We start from the raw sequence: 21,768 nt of genomic DNA on the forward strand, positions 1-21,768 counted from the left end.
CTGTCGGAGCCTAGCTAGTTTATGGCTTCCGGGCATGCGCACGGCGAGGTGCGGAGGAAACCCTTCAGCTGGACTTGAGGTAGACTGGGCTGAGCTTCTTGGCGCCACGTGGGCTTGTGCAGGGGGCGATGACAGTATCGGCATTGAGACCCTGACGCTCTGTCCCCAAGAGGAGCGCGATGTGAGCTAGTATCGCGCCTTGAGTTAGGCGGGGATGTGGGTGGAGAAGACGCCGGTGGAGCCAATGGCTGTGTCGGGGGTGCTTTGGAAAGCGCCTGAAGTCTAAGCTGCAGGAGTCAGTCCTGCTGGTTGGTGGCAGAAGTAGGAAGTAAGAGTGAATTAGGTGGAGCGTTGGCGGTGGAAGGAACAGGAGGAGCTACTGTCCTTTTTTAACATCCTGCTAGACTCTGCCCTTAGCCACAACCCAAATTCCCAAGCCTTGGGTCAGCCAAACTGCCCTCTCCATGTCCGCCCGGCAGGCTTATCGACACATCTGTGGCATGGAAACTCGACTCTGTGTGGGTTCCTTGGCTGCCCTTCAGCACGGTTCCACTCTTACTAGGATGCTTGGCCGTAATTCCCTCATCGTTGTATTCTCAAATTGTTCTCCTATGCCACTAGCTTAGAATGTTTTCCTATCTTGTTCCTACAGCTGAGCTCTTGATCACATCTTGTTGCTTTTGATCTTCTCTAACTGTTCAACAGATTCATCCTGCCTAGTACTATCAGTCATCTTACTAAAACATCTTTTAGGATTGTGTTATTTTCCTGCTCAGACACCTCCAGTGGCCATCGATTAACCACTCAATGGATTCTAAGCCCCTGACAGGGCATTAAGTGTTTTACCTAGTTTGGCACTAATCCGGCCATATTTTCCAGAACTGTGCTAGAAAACACTTTCTCCTACTGCTCTGTATCTGGGCTGTTCAGTTTTTTCTTAACACGTTGCATAGTTTGTTTATGCCTTTGCCTCATTTCTGTCTCCTGAAGTGTTTTGAAAATGTGGCCACTTCTTGCATTATGCTTGACTGATTATTCTAGGCAAAAGTGACCCCTGTCTTTCTTCCTCTTCACTCTTACTGCTCTTATTTTGTACTAGTCATTGTATTTATTCAATAATCAGTATTGATTGTGCATCTGCTATGTGCTTGATTCTATTCTAATTGTGAGATAATCAATGAATAAGGCAGACAGATTCTTTCATGGAGCAAACATTCTAGTTGAGATAGGTATTTAGTAAATAGTGAAGTAAAATGATTAAATAGAAATATGCAGAAAATTAAATAAGATTTTATGAAAAATAGTGACTTGCTGGTTTCTTCCGATTATTGGTCAAGGAAGATCTCTTTAAGGATATAATTGAAGAGAGGCTGATTTAATCAACAGGAACAGCTGGCATAAAGGAACTGAAGAAGGCCAGTGTAGCTGAAGTATAGTGGATAATGGGGAAAGGGTACAGGACAAATTTGGAGAACAGAGTTCAGAATCTTAGAAGTCTTTGGAAGCCAGGGTAGGTAATTTGGATTTTATTATAAATGTGATTAGAGGGTTTAAATAGGGTTGTGCTATGATTTAATTTTCCTTTTTAAATCATCATTCTGGCTACTATGTGGAAAATTGACTATGGTGGATTAGTAATAGAAGCAGAGATTAGAGGCCTTCATAGTGTATAAGAATTTCTGGAATGAACGTATTAAAATAGAGGTGATGAAAGTTAGGGCTAATCAGAGAGCCAGATGCTTAAAGGTGATGCAACTTTTGGTGACGAGAAAATCAAAGCTAAGACCAAGATAAAGTAGAAGGTTTGAGGTTGAGATTAAGGAACTGAAGGACTGTGATGTTAAATGAATCATCCATACGGATGGTTGTGGAGGTCAGGCTGGATAGTATATTTTAAGCTAGGTATTAAAGTCATTAGTGAGTGAAGAAGAATTGTCCTGAGACCAGAGAGAGGGTGGCAGCAAATAGTACAGCCTGATGGCATGAACTTCAAAGGAAATGGGATTTGAGGAGGTAGAGGAAGAAGAAGTGGTTTGGAAGCAGCAGTGGCAAACACGGAAAATATTTACAACCTCCAGGTCCCCAGGTGGGTATGAAAGGAAAATAGCTGTCACATAGGAGGACTACAGAAGAAGCAGCCCAAGGGAAATAGCCAGGTTTCAGTTCAGGCAAGAAACTGAGGAGTCTGTGCAGGAAATTAAGGAATGAGGAAAAATAAATATATCCTATTTATTTCCTAGGACAGTAGAATATTAGGAAATTTCTGTGAGTTCCACATTACAGAAAGGATGGAGTGGAAGTGGTTTTCTAAATTGGTTCAGATGAATAGATACACGGTAGAAATGGGATGAAGGTCCAGATGATGTATTACCTGGAGAGCATGATGAACACAAAGATTTGGGCAGTACCAGTTCCTTGGGCATTTTATCTCTCCTAAAACTCCACTTGGTAGCCATGGATTGTGTGAAGAGTGAGTGAAGGTTGCTTCAAGAAGCTCTGTAAATGTGTCTTCTCTCTGATGCCAGAGAGAGATGGTTGTGCTTTTCTTATGGGTCAGCTGAAAAAGTTTGTATCTGAGCTTTCATGAAGGTTTAAGGTCCAAGGTTAACATAAGCCTTCCTTGAAGCCTAATCACATTGCATGTTGGTTTTATTTAATTAATTTCTTTGGCCATGCGCCTTGGAATCATGCCCAGCAGATCTTAGTGCCCTGACCAGGGCTCAAGCCTGCACCCCCTGCATTGGAAGCTTGGAGTCTTAACCACTGGACTACCATGGACATCCTGCAAATTGTTTTTAGTACTTCATTATATGTCATTGTGGACTGTTTTTTTCCTGTCTTCCCCTCAGCCTTTACCCTACCCCTATCCCTCCATATATTAGTATCTAGTCACAGATTCTCTGAAATTAACTAGAAATTTTAGGTTTCAGGGATGGAATTCAGACAACTCATTGTAAAAAAAAGTATATGTTCCAGTCTCTTCTTTGTTGGTCTACCAATGATATTTTAAAGGTGAGCTTAAAACTAACCCATTTTAATCCTGGAATTTTAATAGATGAAAACGTGGAGTGGGTGAAGAGTCAGGATGCAAATGACCGGACATGCCATCTTGGTATAGGAGAGTCAAAATACACATGATATATAGAAATAAATTAGTAATGTCATTTAAGGGGACTCAGAATTGGAAGGGAGAGAGAGAAGCAGAATTAAATAAATCCTGCAAACCTATTTCTTTTTTTGTTATCCAGATTTTTTTTTTTCTTCCTGGTAATTGATCACCTCTGTTTCTTTTGTAGGCATTGTTCAAGAATGGAAGAGGATACAGATTTCAGAATCAGATTTAGTTCTTTGTGTTTCATAACTGATCATGTTGGTTTTCGTGGCACCATAAAAAGCTCACCAAGTGACTTCGTTGTTATTGAGATTGATGAACAGGGAGAGTTAGTTAATAAAGCCAGTCACAAACCTGTTTACAAGGTTACTAAAGTACTACCTGAGCCAAATAATTTGGCTAAAAAAGCAAAAGTAGATCTTCAGATTTTATCTTTTGAAGAGACAAGCAATCAAGAAGTCAGTACTTTGGCTGGTAGCTCCAGTGATGACCACAATTTTGTGCCTTGTTCAGAAAAGGAAGATACTATCAAAGATAGAACTTACAAAGGTGAAGAAGAAAGTGTTGATGTATTAGGCTCCTTGTTAGGTGAAAAAACTAATGAATTACTGAATCAGTTTGCCTGTGATATAAAAGAGAAGTGGGACTCCAAAACTGAGCTAACTGGACCATCTCCTGAATTCTCATTAGGCAGAATCCTTGATAAGAACCAGAGGGCTACCTTGCATAGTGCTATTAGGCAGAAATTTCCTTTTTTAATAACTGTAGGAAAAAACTGTGAAATTGTTGTAAGGCCAAATCTTGAGTATAAGGAACTTTGTCACTTGGTATCCGAAGAGGAAGCATTTGACTTTTTTAAATATTTGGATGCAAAGAAAGAAAATTCCAAATTTACCTTTAAACCTGATACGAACAAAGAACACAGAAAAGCTGTCCACCATTTTGTCAACAAGAAGTTTGGAAATCTTGTGGAGACCAAATCCTTTCCTGAACTGAGTGACAGTGCCGATAACCCAAATGTGGTGATAACTGTAAGATTTCGGGTCAAAGCACACAAGCACTGGAAGAGGTCTCTTCTTGAATGCCAGGGAAGAAAAGATACATACACAGGTAACAAGACATCATTACCATTTTCTTAGGTACACTTAGATAAAATTGTGTGAAATCTGTGTAATTTCAAATGAATTAAGTTGACATGTCCAGAGGGATATTGAAAACAACATATGGGTCCTTTTTTAAATAGAAGATAAGCCTTTCAAAATATACTAGTTGTAAAATATTAACCTTATTGATGGAAATGTGATTAACACGTTTTTAGTTAATGTAGTCACAAATGTATAAAGTTAAAGAATTACTTTGTTTAATAAATCTCATGGGGGTGAATCTTGATTTCATATTTTGAAAATTATCTTAAGTATTTGGAAAGAAGTAAAATATGTTTCCTGTACTTGGGGAAGTGAAGAGAATACCTTGTAATCTGGAACAGCTGGACTTCATAGCCTATGGAAAGAATCCTGCAGACTTACAGGGAGTTCCTTCATTTGACACTGTCCATCTTTTAAAGAAGAGTTTCTCGAAATTTTGCATTCATACAGTCATCAAAAGGGCTTGTTGAGAGAGATTTCTGAGCCCTGTTATCAGATTCTGATTTTTATTCTATGTAATACACTTCCTTGGTCTGTTTTTCATACTTTACAGTTCCTAGCCAGGCTCTTCCTATACTTGTAAGATATTTTAGTGATGTCTGTCCAGTTCCATAGATTTGGTATATTTAAAATACTGTGTGGTTTTTTTTTTCACACTATTACTAACTGATACTCAAAGTTTTGGCTCTAGGACTAGGATAGTTCTTGTAAATTATTATGGATCTCAAAACAGGTTTTGTTTATGTTGTAATTATGTTTAACTTACTGGCAATTTAAAATGAATTTTTAGGAATATGAATTTATGTTTATCGATGGAGGTGGTCAAAAGGTATACATTCCCAGTTACAAAATAAACAAGTCCTGGAATATTGTGTACAGACAGCATGATTGTTGTTGTTTTGTCACTAAGTCGTTTCCAACTCTTTGCCATCCCTCTGGCTGTGGCCTAAGTTGTGTCCGACTCTTTGGGACCCCATGGGCTATGGCCTGCCAGACTCCTGTCCATGGTATTTCCCAGGCAGGAATACTGGAGTGGATTGCCATTTCCTTCCCCAGGGGATCTTCCCGACCCAGGGATCAAACCTGTGGATTCTTTACCACTGAGCCATCAGGAGGCCTGTATAGCATGGTGACTATAGTCAATGATATTGTATTATATATTTGAAAGTTGCTAAGAACATAGATCTTAAAAGCTGTCATCACAAGAAAAAAATTGTAATTATGTGTGGTGATAAATGTTGACTTATTGTGGTGGTCATTGTACAATATGTTCAAATACCGAATCATTATTGCAAATTTTTAAAACTTTTCATAAATAATATCCACCCTGCATATTTTTGAAACTTGCTGTTTCCATGTTTTTAGAGATTCTTTATAGAGAGATACAAAGAACATACAGATCTTTTCTTTTCTTTTCTTTTAAACATGATTTCTAAAGAATAGATATTATAAGCTTTTGTTTAGCTATTTCATTTATTCAGAGATAGATAGATTTCACATCCTTCTGCTTCCTGAGTCAAGCTTATGTTAAATGTTCATTTTTCTTAGAATGCTCTTCAGAGAGACTCTTGTAGCTCCTGATGATGGTTACAGGAGCTGTACAAAACAGAAATTATTCTGCAGAATACTTTGAATTTCCTTTTCATGATATGAGGGAAGAGGACAGTACTTTGAAGTGTCATATGTTTATGGTGAACTGAGGACTGAGATATTTTCTTACTGTCAATGTTGGTAGGTTATATAGGCCAACAGGTTGGCAGGGGTCGGGGGTAGTGTTTGGTGGTAATAGTTACTGGGCTTGTTCCTCCTTCCACTTTTGCGATCTCATTCTCACCTTCTCATCTAATAGACATTTGAAGGCTCTACCATGAGGCAACAAGCTCTGTTTTATTTACTGATTTCCTGGCCTGGAACTCCCAGTCTACAGGGCACACAAACTTAAAGAGATAAAATATGGCATGGTGTTCAGTGTCATGATGTAGATAATGACAGCTTGTGAAGACATGTAGGTTTAAGTAATCAACTCCTTGTAACGTTTGTTTTTTCATCTATTCAACAAATATTTGAATACTTACTGTGTTAGTCTGAGGGTATAATGGTCAATGAAACAAACATGATCCCTACTTTGGGAGCATTCAGCCTTGAGAACCTGGAAGGAACTTGAGGGAAAACTGCTGTGGCCCTTGGATCTTGAAGCATGAAAAAAAGTGTGGCAAATAATAAGTGGAGAGAGCATGTGTTTTAGACAAAGGACCTCAATGCACACAAGTCCACAACAGTGAAAGGCTTTAGTTCATCCAAGGATTGTGACAAGTTCTCTGGGTTACAATTATAGGATATATAAGATAGCCCAAGTGCAGACTGGAGGGGTGGATTAGGGCCAATATGAATGCCTAATCAGGGAATGTGGATTTTTTTTTTTTTTTCTGTAAGCCTTTAGTGAACCAACTAGAATTTTAAAAATGAGAGCTGAAATCTGTGAGGTTTGTATTTTACTGATTGTATTTTGATTAAAAATACTCGTCTAAATTAATGATTTGATTCACTATAATGATCTGTCAGTTTGCTAAGAATGTAAATGATGTATTTAGCTGCCTTTTTTTGTAATTGAGGATTTTTTGTTTGTTTCAGCTTTTACCCTACGAAAAGAAAATCTAGAAATGTTTGAAGCAGTTGGTTTTTTAGCTGTCAAACTTGGTGTGATTCCTTCGGATTTTAGTTATGCAGGACTTAAAGACAAGAAAGCCATCACTTATCAAGCGATGGTGGTTAGAAATGTGACACCAGAGAGGTAATAATATGTTTAAAGGATAGAACTTTATTTTCTTATTGCATCAAATAAATAAATACTAGATTAAAAACTGAGAATAATACTGGGAGCATATTAACCTCACTATCAGTAGTAATTATAGGCTTACTGAGCAGCATATTCTGCATTAATAGTATAATTATCTTCTAAATAGACTTTTATTATTGTAAAAGTAATACATGTTTATTGTAGAAGATTTAGAAGAATATAAAAGAATATTAAATGTCACTAAAATTTCTCTTACACAGAAATAACCATAAAAACAGTTTGGTCTGTTTCAGACATTTTTCAGAGACTAAGATATTTGCAGATGCTACAGAGGCCTTTTTTATATATGTGAAAATCGTACTGTATATGTAATTTGTATTTTACTTAATAAAAGTAAAATAGTATTTTTAATGAAAATTTATGTCCTGAAATATTTCAAAGTCATGGTTATTATATGGACTAATTTGTTTAACTTTCCCTTGTTTGGGGATATAGAAATTTGTTCCAATTTTTCACTGTAAATACTACTGTGATTAACTTTATTACACTTAAATCTGTGCCTTATGGATGCTTTCCTTAAGGTAAAGTTAAAAAAAGTTGGATCATTGGACTAAAATTCTGCCTAACTTGATGTATTAAAAATATATTAATCTTTAGTCATCAGATATTTAAGTACTATTTTCTGTTAAATATTTTTAAGTTCTTATATGAGGGATAGAAAAATGCTTATGATTTTGTCTTTGTGGTCAAAAAGTGCACTGTGCTAAGAAGGAATGACTTTAGATGTTGAAAGGTATTTAGATGTTAAAAACTGTTTTTTAACCACCAAAGACAAAATATTTTATTAGTTTCTAGGAGTAAAGAGTAGTTTGATTTGGCTTATGGGTATGGAATTTTAATTACCCTTTAACCAATAGTAAGATTTTAGCAGATGCAGAAAATCTGAAGATATTTTGGAGGGCCTGTAAGCAAAACAGTCTGCCTGATAAAGCAGATGGTTCCTTTAAGGTCTACAGAAAATATAGAAAAAGAAGTTTACATCAGTTCTTAACAGGATCTTAGAAGTTAGGATAAGACAGTTGGGATCTAATATTGGTGAAGAACTGAAAATTTGAGTAAAGAAGTGTTCAGAGCAGAATTTTAGGAAAGTCCTCAGGCGCTAGTGGCTTTTTGGTAACATTGGAGAAAAACTGAGAAGGAAAGGAGCAAAGTCTAGGGACAGAAGAGTGAAGAACAGTTAAGAGGTTCTGTCACTTGAACTGAGAAGTCAGAAGGCTACATAGAGTGATAGCATTAGGAATATGTGTTCCAGTTCTTAGAATAACTCTGTTAATATAATCCTATGATAAAGGGTTTTTAGTGCACATCTGTTGAAATAAATTAAAGATGTGTTTTTGAAATAATCCCTCCAGTTTTTCAGTATTCTAGTATAAGTGGTTGTCTGCCATCTGTCATTTAAACTTTATTTTAAATTAATTTTTGACATTTTTAATATTTTAAACATATTAATAATTTTTAACATTAGTTTAAACACAAACTATTTTTTAAATGTAAGAGTTAACTGAATCCAAATGATAAATGATTTATCATTTATAGGTTGAAAAATATTGAAAAAGAAGTTGAAAAGAAAAGAATGAATGTGTTTAACATTCGGCCTGTAGAGGATTCCCTTAGACTTGGTCAGCTCAAAGGAAATCACTTTGATATTGTCATCAGAAATTTAAAAAATCAAATAAATGATTCTGCAAACCTGAGAGAGAGAATTTTGGAGGCAATAGAAAATGTTAAGGTAAGAAAACTGCACTGTAGTGTATTTTGGGAAAATCTTTATTTACATTGAGATATGAAGGGAAATATTTTCTTTTGTACATTTTCTTTTTGTGTGCATGTATAATTATTTTAAAAACTGATAATTGGATCCATTTTACTTATTTTTTATTTTTTCTTCTTGGTATATATCTTTGTATTGAAAAAAACACAATGTTAGTGTAATTTAAAAAATTGTGTAGACTCCCCCAGTTGGAAGGGTAAAACCTATCTATTTAAAAGGACAGGTTTTTGTTTTTTTTTTTTAGCGTCTGCCATTTAGAGTAATATTACAGGCAGAGAGATTAATTTGGGGGGAGACTTTGTTCAGCGTTTCTTTTCAAAAATCTTTGGTAAATAGTTTTTATATTACTTTTCAGAATGTTTTTTCTTTTCAATCTAATTTTGAATCTTGTTTCAATGTATGCAAATGGTAAATCATATACATTTTATTATTCTTACAGTAAAAAAATTACTTACTGTAAGTTTTAAAATGATATTTGCTGGGCATCTAAATGTGTACATATAGCCATAGCCTTCAATCTGATCATATAGACTGTGGGTCAGCAAACTTTTCTCTGTGAAGGGCTGGGAAAGAAATGTTCGTGTTTTGTAGACATATGGTCTCTGTTGCAGCTACTCTAGTGCTTTTGTGTGGGAGCATCCATGAACCATACATGAATGAATGAACATGGCCGTATTCCAATAAAACTTTATATACAAAAGCAGTGGTTACAGGGCCAGATTTGACTTGTGGACCAGTTAAATAGCTTGCCAACCCCTGATCTGGACCAGAAATTCTCAACCTAGGGTGTTTTAAAAAAATTTCAATAATCTGTTTTTTCTCCCAGACTGATTGAATAAGAACATTTGGGGATGTAGCTTAGGCATTAGCATTTTAAAAAATCTCCCTAAGTGATTCTACTCCACAGCTAACATTGAGAAACACTGCTGCAAGTTTCTGACCACAAAGACCTTTTCATACAATTTTATGCCTCTCCAACAGGAAAACAAACAGAAACCAGATTTTAATCACTATTATTCCTAACAGTCAGGAAAATATCTTCACTAAAGATATTTAAAATCCTCATATGGCTATTTTTTCCTTTTCTCTAGACTTACCTAAGACTCTTTTTTTTTTTTTTTTCTTTTCCACCTGTTAAACTATTACAAAGATATCTCTTAGAAAAGGGAGTGGGGCTTTCTGAACTCTGATGTTATTTATTGCCTGTCTTTCATTTGGTACCTATTTATATACATTTTAAAATCTCTGTAGGAATAATCTTAGATTTAGCCAACTTTCCTTTAGTTCTTATGATGAGGGGAAGCGAGCTGAGAAGTCCTGAAAATAAGAAATCTTTGGAGTTTTGTTTTAAAGGGTTATAACTCAGATTGCTATAAACATTTTATTGTAATCAACCCTGAATAACTTGGCAGGGGTACTTAAAACTCTCCTGGTGTTTTTAGGATATTGTCTAATGTTATTTTTCCAAATTTGAAATAGTTAAAAGATTTAACTGTGAGACTTAATACAGGGGGTACTTATTCTATCTGCAGTTGATCTTTGTGGCATGAGATCAGGATGCAGTTCCTTGTGTAGCATGCTGATTACAGATTATCTTTTATTTGCATCTGTTATTGAACAGTCCTGGAATTGGTGCTCGATAATCATCATTGAATGAATATATTAATATATTCCCCCCATAGAGTAAGTGTAGAGAGCTCTTTTGTTTTTCAGGAAATCATATGGGCCTGCTGTTTGCTTTGTGAGGACATGTTTAACCACCAACCAGTATCCTCAATGGTTGCAATAGTAAATATCAATTTTCTGTTCCTACTGAAGTGATGCTATGCCATTGTCTTGGCCCAGACTTTCAGAAACTGAGATAATCGAAAAAGCAACCATTATATACAAAAAAGCCAGGACTTGCTGGGTTTGAAAATAAACCTGCTTCGTATTTCAAGCATCTGCAGACAGCCGAATCCTCGAAATCAGGAGGAGCTTCAGGGATCAGAGCAGATGCAGTACTAGGTAACCAGTTCATCCCAGTTTTCCCAGAGCTTTCTTGATTTTAGCACCAAGAATCCCACATGCCAGAAAACTCCTCAATAATGGGAATGAAAAGCTTACATATTTTTAAAGCTTTTTCACTTATTTTCTGATTTTCAATCATTTATTCTTTTCCTTTGTATTCTTTAACCATATAGTGTTTCTCAGCCCACTTGGTATCCATGTGTGTATTGCCAATTACAGGATTCTTTTATTACAATAAAGACAAAGAGAAAGACTTGGTTACATATACATATTTTGACACAATAATTGTATTATTTATCTTAGTTTGAGACTGTAACAAAGAACCATAGGCAAGGTGATTTTTAAACAAGAGAAAATTACTTATAGTTCTGGAGGATAGAAGCCTGAGATCAGGATACGTGCCTAGTCTTCTTATTGTATTCACATGGGGTGGAAAGAGAGTCAGCTAGCTCCAGCACCTTTTCTTATAAGAGTTCTTATCCTATTCATGAAGCCGATATGCTCATGATCTAATTATCTCTTCAAGTCCTTATCTCCAGATACCATCACACTGGAGGTTAGGGTTTCAACATGTGATTTTTGGGAGGACACAGACATGAGTCTATAGTAATATATTTTTAATTAACTGATTTTTTTGTGTGTTTACAGAATAAAGGGTTTGTGAATTACTATGGACCACAGAGATTTGGGATGGGAAGGAAAGTTCACACAGACCAAATTGGATTGACTTTGCTGAAGAGTGAAACGGTATGGATTCTGAAAAGATATGAACTTACCTGTTTTGTCAGATGTACTTACTACATGAGCCAGCTCATTGCTTTCTTAACCCAGCATATAAATGCATGTATACCCCCAAATATATGTACTGTACATCATGTTTATTGAATAGCAACTATATTCATGATATCACTTTACAGCAAAACAGATGCTGAATAATATTTGTTTGAATGAATGAATAGTATAAAAGAAGAATGAGTTGGAGGCTAGATTGAATGCCCTGTTTTAAGATCCTTTCCTACTCTAAGATGCATACTTAGAAATAAGTTGTAGTACTAGAAACAGTGATAAAATACAGGAACTAGTAGATATGTTTTTTTTTTTAAGGAGCATCTTTTAATCTGTTTATGTTTTAAAAGAAAATATTAAAGTTGGGAATTTTTAAAACTTTTATTTACTTTTTTTTTTTTAATTATCTTTAAGACCAAAGACTAAGAGTTCTGAAACTTGAGAACACAAATGAAATTAGTGGCTTGCCACTTGCCTATGCTTGTTCTCTCCCCCTTTTTTGTTGTGTGTGTTGGAAAAGCCTGAGTTTTCTGTCATCACTTAATACAGTGTTCTTACTTCTATGATAGAGGCAAAAAATGACAGAAGATGTATGGAAGTTGTATTGACCACTTTTCCAGTCCATAAGATTTTAAATCTGTATATTAGGTTGCTTTGCACTGGAAGTTAATTCTAAATTGTTTAGCTTATGAATGCTTCAAGATAGAATTGCCATGTCAAATATCATGTTAAATGCCTATTCCTTCAAGATGTACCTTTTTTTTAAAGTAAGTAATTTGTCATTTTCATCTAATATGCATTTGCTTGTTTGGTCTTTAAAGGTGAAGGCTGTAAAATTGTTTTTTACACCAGAAGATTTGGATGATCCTGTAAACAGAGCAAAGAAATATTTTCTTCAGACTGGTACTTTAAAAGTTTCTTTACCTCGTATATAGTTAGGTAGATATACAAGTGTTATATCATCAGGATAGCATTCATTTCTACATAAATGTGATAAGAAATAGACTGTAATATATATTTAAGCATTTTTATTATGTGCCCTAGGTACTCCATTTTTATGGGACTTTTGTATAACTCTTGCTTTGGGGTTGGGTGAGGGGAAAGACGCTTTATGAGTTTTTCCTGGCCTAAATCCTCAAAAAAGATAAGAGTTCCCAGTTCTAAACTGACATTGATATAAATATAATCTGCAATCAGGAGACTGAAAAATAAACTAAATAAAAGTACATTTGTTATATCTGGTACTTTGTGCATTGTTTTTGATCTAGTCTCCATTTAGCCCTGATTGCTAATTTTGAAAACTTCAGCTAAATATATGTAGAATACCTAATGAGAAGCACTAAAAAAAATTTGTTGAGTGTGGTTCTAGAGTCAGTCTGCTGCTGCTGTTGCTGCTAAGTCGCTTCAGTCATGTCCGACTCTGTGCCACCCCATAGACGGCAGCCCACCAGGCTCCCCCGTCCCTGAGATTCTCCAGGCAAGAACACTGGAGTGGGTTACCATTTCCTTCTCCAATGCACGAAAGGGAAAAGTGAAAGTGAAGTCGCTCAGTCGTGTCTGACTCTTCGAGACCCTATGGACTGCAGCCTACCGGGCTCCTCCGTCCATGGGATTTTCCAGGCAAGAGTACTGGAGTGGGGTGCCATCTACATGGGTTTAATACAACTTTAGTACTTCCCAGCATATGGTCTTGTGCAAGTGATTTAGCCTCATTGTTTTAGTTGCTTCATCTTCAAATTGAAGCTAATAATGGTACCTAAAAGACTGTTAATATTTAAATGAAATAATAGACTTAATGTTCTTAAAATAGTGCCTGGCTTATTCTGAATACTGAATAAATGTTATATGTATTTAAATAGTAACAGCAACCATAAGATTTTAGATTCATTAAATATATGATCAACATATATGTGCATATTAAATTTCACTTGCATACAAATAAAGGACATCAGTTTCTAATATCTCCATTATTTTTAATTAGGTACATATTACATATATAATGATTAATAGGTGAAAAATATTTTTATGCCACACCCAAATCTATAAACCATATGAGCATTTCACATTGTTATGAGTAATCTAAGTAACACTAAACACAGTTCAAAATTACATCTATTGTAGGGTCCTGAGAAAATAATTTCCTTATGGCAGTGACTGTTAAACTTTAGTGTGTGCAAGAAACCTGGTGCATTTGTTAAAATACTTACTCCAAGGCCCTACCTGAATAAGCAGCTTTGCCATGGAGTCCAGTAATCTAATTTTAAAAAGCATGCTGAATAGTAGAATATTGAATAGTATACATGAAGGATCCAGATGTCAACCCTTTCTTATTCAAAAAATTCTTTAAAATGTCCATAATAGCTCTTTAAAATCTCAGCTCAGGGACTTGTATAATGCTTTAAAAAAAAAAGTGTTCTAAATAACTGCAAATTAGTTAAGCTCCATCCTGAAATTGGAGTTACTAATGTCCTCTTTTTAAAGCAGGGAAAGTGAATGAACCATATGATTAATGATTTTTAACAAACAAAAAACCTCTTCAAATGTAACTCTGGTTTATGGTTGGTGCTGAGCCTCATCTTCATATTCAGGTTCCCAGGATAGCTCAGTACATTTAGAGAGCATGGTAAAGCTCTTAATAACTGGCCTTTGAATAAAAGGAACTGACTGATCTCTTTGTTTCAGAGGATGCTAAAGGCACACTTTCCCTGATGCCCGAATTCAAAGTTCGGGAGAGAGCACTGTTAGACTCACTGCATCGCTTTGGCATGACAGAGGAGGGCTGCATCCAGGCGTGGTTCTCCTTCCCCCATTCTATGCGCATATTCTACGTTCATGCATACAGCAGCAAAATCTGGAATGAGGCAGTATCTTACAGACTTGCAACTTACGGCTCAAGAGTTGTGGAGGGTGACTTGGTCTGTTTGGATGAAGATGCTGACAATGAGCAATTACCAAGTAGTAAAGTAAGTATCATTTCATCAAGAGTAGTTATGTATCAGGAGCACTTATTTTCAGGAACTCTTATTTTAGAAAAAAATTAAAACTAAACATCCTTTTTTTTTTTTTAAACTTGTATTTGCTCATCTGCTTCTACTCTGCTGTCAGCTGACACTTAACATGCCATTAAATAGAAGTATACAAATGGTCAGTGGTATGAAGTGAGAGTTACAAAGATAGTAAGCCTTCCTTAAAAGAACACGTTCTTTAGAAAATTCCACAGCAGTTCATGAATCGGGCTTCCCCAGTGGCTCATCGGTAAAAGCATCCGCCTGCCAATGCAAGAGATGCAGTAGATGCAGTTCCATCCCCAGGTCGGGAAGACCCCCTAGAGGAAGAAATGCAGCCCACTCCAGCATTCTTGCCTGGAGAATCCCATGGAGAGAGGAGCCTGGTGGGCTACAGTCTGTGGGATTGCAAAAAGTCAGATAAGACAGAGCAACTGAGCACACACCCAATGCATGAAACAGGCTCCTTGAAAATCCAAAACAGGACAGATGGAGATGTCATTCCACCACTCTATTGTGATTTCCTCTGCCACTATCAGAAAATCAGTCTCTTTTGTCATATTTCCTTCTAGACCATTTTCTATGCTTTCCCATAAATATCCACAGAAAGTGGATTTTTATTGTTAGTTAACAATGAGAAAAAAAAAGACAGAAATTTGAGACTCGAAACTCAAACCATGAAAAGGAAAATGAATAAAATTTCTATAATAATGCTATAGGATATGAAATGTCATTTCTTTGATATAAGTGTGGTTTTACAACATGTTTTTTTCTCTCTTAACAAGATCTTAGAGACATTTATATTAATGAAATATAATTTGTCTTATAAAATTGATCCTTCCATTTCCTCCATGGTATTTTGGATATTTTGAATATTGGTATTTCCAGCTAGTATTTTTATGGTATTTTAATCTCCGTGAATTTGACCTAAATAATGAAATTGAATTCCATAAATCATGTAAATTCATTTCATAGCATTGTAATGCAAAAAGAGACTATTCATCATTATCTTAATTCAATCTCAAAACTATATTTTAAAAATTAATGAAGGGATTTGAGTAGTGCTTTTGTATATAACATCATAAAATCATCAAACTTTAGGGGATAAAAATATTTTAGAGACTTCTTTTCTAATTCCCATTTCATAGAAATGAAAATTGAGACCCAGGCTGGAGAGGAGACAGGTTAAGTGACATAGGTAGCAGAATTCAGAAGACCTAGTGGTCTGATTCCTAGCCTAGCTTGGTCTCGACTAGAGAAATCATGGGGTATAGAAAAGTGTCAGCATGCGGAGATAGGGCCTGGTCCTATTTTTCAAAAGTGGAGAAAAAAAAGTCTCCGACCTTACCATAAATGATGATTTATCTAAATTAACGGCAGAGTTTTAGATGTATAAGTTAGGATTTTGTTTGTTTGTTTGTTTCAAGTGATAGAAGCCCACCTCAGACTAACTTAAGGAAAGCAGACAAGAATTTCTTGGCCCTCATAACTGAAGTCCATGATTGATTCAGGTACAGCTGTTATGAAGGGGCTTAGACAGTGTCCTAAATCATCCATCTCATTTTCTTCATCTTTCAGCTCTGCTTTCCTCTCTGTTAGATCCATTCTCAGTTTCTTCTCCAGCAAAGAAGTCTTTTATTTCCTAACAGTTTCAGTCAAAGCCATGGAATTGAGTCTCAGAATGGCTTGGTTTGTGTTCCATGTCCCCAGACCAGTTACTGTGGACTGCAGTATGTGATTGGCAAAGCCTGTGTTCCAAGGACTCCTTCCTGGAACCATCCCACCCAAACCACATTCAAGAACTGGGAGGGAAGCTCCCAGGAAATTGCAGATACACTATCAGAAAAGGAGTCAAGGCTGAGTGATGAGTGAGCCACAACAAAGAGGTCTGCTTTACTATTCTATTAAATGAATGACTTGTGAATATTTAGATAAGAAAGCGAGGGACTTCCCTGGTGATCCAGTGTCTAAGACTCTGTGCCCCCAAGGCAGGGGGCCTGGGTTCCATCCCTGGTCAGGGAATTAGACTCCACATACCACAACTAAGAGTTCTCATGCTTCAACTAACGTTCACAGGCCACAGTAAAGATCCTGCTAGCTGCAACAAGATCGAAGATCTTGCCGCGCCGCAAGTCAGACCCGGCATAGTCAAACAATAAAATATAAGAAACATTAAGGGGAAAAAAAAGTGATCACTAGGAGCTTCATTAAGAATGGTCATTTAACTGAGACACAGATTCTGAAACTGTGTAAAAAGAAATCTAGCTGCGTCTTAGATTTTATTTTACCTCATATAAATGGAAGAAGGGCTATGTCAGTTGATTGCATTTTGATAAATAATGAAAAACATTAAGTTTTTAAATACCTTTCAGAAAACATGTCCTTTTAAATATTTCTTGGCAATACATTATTTAGTAAGTCAGCCGTTTCTAATTCAAATTTTCAGAAGTTCACTTTGACAAGATATAGCAATAATCTCTGAAATACATGTGTCTCATAAGACTTTGTTCCAGGTAACATTTGCAAGGATATTTTTGTGATCAAGATTTTGTCTGCTTTTCTCTCAGGAGATATAGGAGAAAAGAAAAACTTTTCTCTTTCACATTTTGCAGAGTTTCTTTTCATTAGTGGTGAAAAGTATCTGTATTTTTTAAATTTATTATTTATACTTTATTAGTTAGCACTGAGAAAAGAAAAGGCAAGAATTGGAGGCTCAGGACATAAAATATGGAAAATATGGAAAAGGAAAAAACAATATTTGTAGAATATTTCATGTTGCACATCTACATTAAAAATTGTAGGAAACTATAGGAATCTAATCTGAGTCCCTTTTCGATAGAATTACTAGGCCTACTGCTGCTGCTGCTAAGTTGCTTCAGTCGTGTCCGACTCTGTGCGACCCCATAGATGGCAGCCCACCAGGCTTCCCCATCCCTGGGATTCTCCAGGCAAGAACACTGGAGTGGGTTGCCATTTCCTTCTCCAATGCATGAAAGTGAAAAGTGAAAGTGAAGTTACTCAGTCGTGTTCAACTCTTAGCGACCCCGTGGACTGCAGCCTACCAGGCTCCTCTGTCCATGGGATTTTCCAGGCAAGAGTACTAGGCCTACAGATGTAGCTTAATTTCAGGTGACTTGGCAGATTTTCATAATTCTTTAGTGAGTAAGATGGAGAAATGTGAATTAGACAAAGAGAAATTCACGTGAATTCATCTTTGTGGAGATGCCATACGACAAAGAATGGTTAGTTCATCAGTTGATATCCACTTGGAGGGACTTCTCTAAAGAGAGCTACGGTGTTCTGTACTTCAAAATGTTTGTTCCGTATTTTCACAGATTGCTTAAATTGTATTTTAGGAATGCTTATGAATTTGTGAAAGGCAAAGAGCTGGAATTGATGATGCAAGAGAGATCATAGCCCCATGTATTTTGGTCAGATCACATCTAGAATATTATGTCCATTTCTGAATGCAGCAGTTAAAATGGGTTATTAACATGTAAACAAACAAATAAACCCAAAATGAAAAACCAAAAAGGAGGGATATTATTGATCTGAGTAGGGAGAATTGGGAAAGCAAGCAAGTTTAGAGACGATCTAGGCATTATATGGTGAATGCTTTAGGAAAATGAGACTGTGTTAATCCTCATGGAGTGAGATGGTAGCTACCTTTATACTTTTGAGCTTTCATGTCTCAGAGAAATCAGAATTATTTATTCTGTGTCCTAGAGCAACATTTCTCAAACTTATCACTCACTTTTTTTTCCCCATGTACGTGTGACAATTCTTCCTAGTCTGTGAAACACATTTTGAGAAGCACTATTTCTCATAGAGTACTATGATACCTGTTGGGGTCAGGGGTTGGAGAGGGATTTCATGGAAACAGATTTTTGATTCAGTGTAATAAAAAAATACTTTGCTATTTAGAAAAAGATGATTGATAACTGAGGTGAAGGTGTTGCTTCAGAGTGATAAGCTGCCCCATTCTCTGTTTGCCCTGCAGTTATCGGGTTAAAGCAATAAGAATCATTCTAATTTTTAAGTAGTCTGCTCCTATAGAAACAAGCTGTGAAAAGATCTTATTTGAGTATGAGTATATTCAGTTAAGAAGTTGTATTATACGTAACAGAGTTAGGAAAAGTTGAGGGAATTTGGAACATTTGTGAATCATCTGTATTTTCATCATGTTTTAAAAAAATAGGTTCATCTAGTAACTGAGGAAGAGGAATCAGCTAACACATATGCAATACATCAGGTAAACTTGCTTAAAAATTAGTATCATTTAGACTTAAATATAGACATTGTGCTGAAAAGACAGTGTACTAACCATTTCTCCTCCCCGCCTCCTTTTTTTCTACCACTTTTTATTCAGATATACTTTATATACCATAAAATTCACTTCTTAGTTTATAGTTCTATGAGTTTTGATAAATGTAGACAATCACATGACTACCGCAAGAATCAAGATAAAGAACAGTTTCGCGTCTCCCTCAAACTTCCTGTGCCCCTTTGCAGTCACCTCTCACCCCTGCCCCTGCCCCAACTCAGCTACTTTCTGCCCTACAGTTTTGCCTTTGAAAGAATGCCATAGAAATGGATTCATATAGTATATGTGATTTTTTTTGTGTCTGGCTTCTTCCAGTGAGCATAATGAATTTGAAATTTTCATGTTGTGTGTATTTGAGTTTTTTACCGGGTGCCTTTTGCTGCCTACATTTTGGTTCCAGTTAAAGGAAAAATATCTAGAAGTCATCAGCAAAGGAGGAAACCTCCACAAAATGTAGTTTACTCATGAGCAGCTGAGAAAATAGAAATTAATTTGGCAGCTTCTTCTGTGCTTTCATGTTTTTATTAATAAGTAAGCAAGGAAAATGGAAAATTGTCAAATTTTCTGTGATTGAGCAGTAGGGATTATTCTTTTTGGTCCAGAAAGAATATGCTTTTAGCATTGTATGACTGAATAAAGATTAAGTTTGTTGGGTAATTAGATGTACCTCAACTTCTTGTTCCATTTCTTCTACGTTAACAGCAATTTGTCAAATAATATCTGACTTGAGTTGGTTACCTTGTTAACTAAGAGTCCTTCTTGATTTCAGTTAGCTCTTCTTTTTGCCTGGCAGCATTAAAAAGAATCAAAATAGTGTAGTATTCAGTGGCATGTTTTAGAGGGATTGCAGTGTTTGTATTCTGAGTGTGTTTTTACATATTCAACTCCCAGTCATAAAAGTAAATTTAAAATATGATTGCATATGGACTTCCCTGGCAGGCCAATGATTAAGACTCCATACTTCCACTGCAGGGGGTGCGGATTCAGTCCTTTGTTAAGGAAGTAAGATCCCATGTGCTATGCAGGGTGGCCAAAAAAAAAGAGAAATGATCACGTATTTTTCTGAAGGCTGTTTCATGTACCTTTTTTTTCCCTTTCCCTTGCATAGGTGGTTCTTCCAGTGCTTGGATACAATATTCAGTACCCTAAAAACAAAGTAGGGCAGTGGTACCAGGAAGTACTCAGCAGAGATGGACTACAGACATGTAAATTTAAAATACCTACCCTGAAACTGAATGTTCCAGGATGCTATAGAAAGATTTTGAAACATCCCTGTAATCTCTCATACCAACTGATGGAAGACCATGGTATTGATGTCAAGAAGGAAGGTTCCCACATCGATGAAGCAACTTTATCCCTTTTGATCTCTTTTGATCTTGACGCTTCATGTTATGCTACAGTTTGTCTGAGGGAAATAATGAAGCATGACTTTTAAAACTGATACCCTTGATATAATCAGTATGTGCCACTTTTTAAAGGAAAGTGAAAAGGGAGCTAAAATTTCAGTATCTACCATGTTCTAGTAGCTTTGTAATTGTTATCTTCTTTAATTACACACCATCGCAATGAAGTAGGAATTTGATACTCACATTGAAGAGGACGTACAGTTAGCAAGTGGCAAAATCTGAACTTAAGACTCCAAAGCCTTTGTTTTTTTCTATTAACTAATATCTCAATGACCTTTTTTCTGTGCTATGAAAGTTAAAGTCTTTCTGGACTATTAGGAACATACTGCAAGATAACATTAAAGAAGGTAACATTAAAGAAAAACTTTTGGAGTAGTGTTTATATCCTCAGGCTCCTTGCTTAAAATGTAGATTAAACTAGGTTGTAATGAAAACATATGGTTGGAGGGGAAGATGAAGCATTTTGTTAATTAGTGCCATTCTTTTCTATTTTTGAAATTATTGATCAGAACAGTACTTCAGGAAAATATTATCCCTCTATTTATTAACATGATCTGCAAGGTGATCCAGCCAGTCCATCCTGAAGGAGATCAGTCCTGGGTGTGCATTGGAAGGACTGATGTTGAAGCTGAAACTCCAATACTTTGGCCACCTGATGCGAAGAGCTGACTCATTGGAAAAGACCCTGATGCTGGGAAAGACTGGGGGCAGCAGGAGAAGGGGACGACAGAGGATGAGATGGTTGGATGGCATCACCGACTCAATGGACATGGGTTTGGGTGGACTCTGGGAGTTGGTGATGGACAGGGAGGACTGGTGTGCTGCGGTTCATGGGGTCGCAAAGAGTCGGGCACGACTGAGCGACTGAACTGAACTGATCCCAGGTTAGTATTAGTATGATATCCCCTTTATGAAATAAATGATCTTTGATGAACATTGAAATAAATTTTTATACAATTTCTTTATTTTGACGTATACTGACCCTCCACTTTTTTGTAATTTTTATTCTGTCATCTAGAACATAAATTTTTAGAGTCAGATCTGCGCTCAGACTCTAGCTCTGACACTTACTAGTGACTATTATTGATTCTTTTTGAGGCTCATTTAAGGAATCAAGGTGGCACCAACCTCATAAACAACAAATAATAGAATTATCTCCACCTTTTTAATGTTTCTAGAGGAAGAAAACATTTTACCCATTCTGACATTTAAATATGTCTTAAATGTATTTATTTATTTATTTTAATTGGAGGATAATTACTTTGCAATATTGTGATAGTTTTTGGCATACATTGTCATAAATCAGCCATGGGTGTACATGTGTCCCCCGATCCTGAACCCCCTCCCCGCTC

At 36.2% G+C, this 21,768-nt stretch overlaps 1 protein-coding gene across 6 annotated transcripts; it reads left to right on the top strand.

The window, feature by feature from the left end:
* Nucleotides 1-42: 42 nt before the first annotated feature.
* Nucleotides 43-21,362, top strand: PUS7L (pseudouridine synthase 7 like). Of its 6 annotated transcripts, none has more exons than XM_012174459.4 (10): nt 43-2,086; nt 2,924-3,012; nt 3,297-4,222; nt 6,889-7,048; nt 8,651-8,843; nt 11,544-11,642; nt 12,503-12,584; nt 14,364-14,644; nt 18,885-18,938; nt 20,119-21,362. In XM_012174459.4, exons 3-10 carry the CDS (start codon nt 3,310-3,312, stop codon nt 20,443-20,445), a joined length of 2,109 nt encoding a protein of 702 aa, XP_012029849.2. In that variant the 5' UTR covers nt 43-2,086; nt 2,924-3,012; nt 3,297-3,309; the 3' UTR covers nt 20,446-21,362. The 6 variants fall into 6 exon arrangements, with proteins under 6 accessions (XP_012029849.2, XP_027823232.1, XP_012029848.2 ...); XM_027967431.3 differs by having other exon boundaries at nt 43-79; XM_012174458.4 differs by lacking the exon at nt 2,924-3,012.
* Nucleotides 21,363-21,768: the final 406 nt, after the last annotated feature.

This window comes from Ovis aries, chromosome 3 (assembly GCF_016772045.2).
Source record: "Ovis aries strain OAR_USU_Benz2616 breed Rambouillet chromosome 3, ARS-UI_Ramb_v3.0, whole genome shotgun sequence".
NCBI classification, from domain to species: Eukaryota; Metazoa; Chordata; class Mammalia; order Artiodactyla; family Bovidae; genus Ovis; species Ovis aries.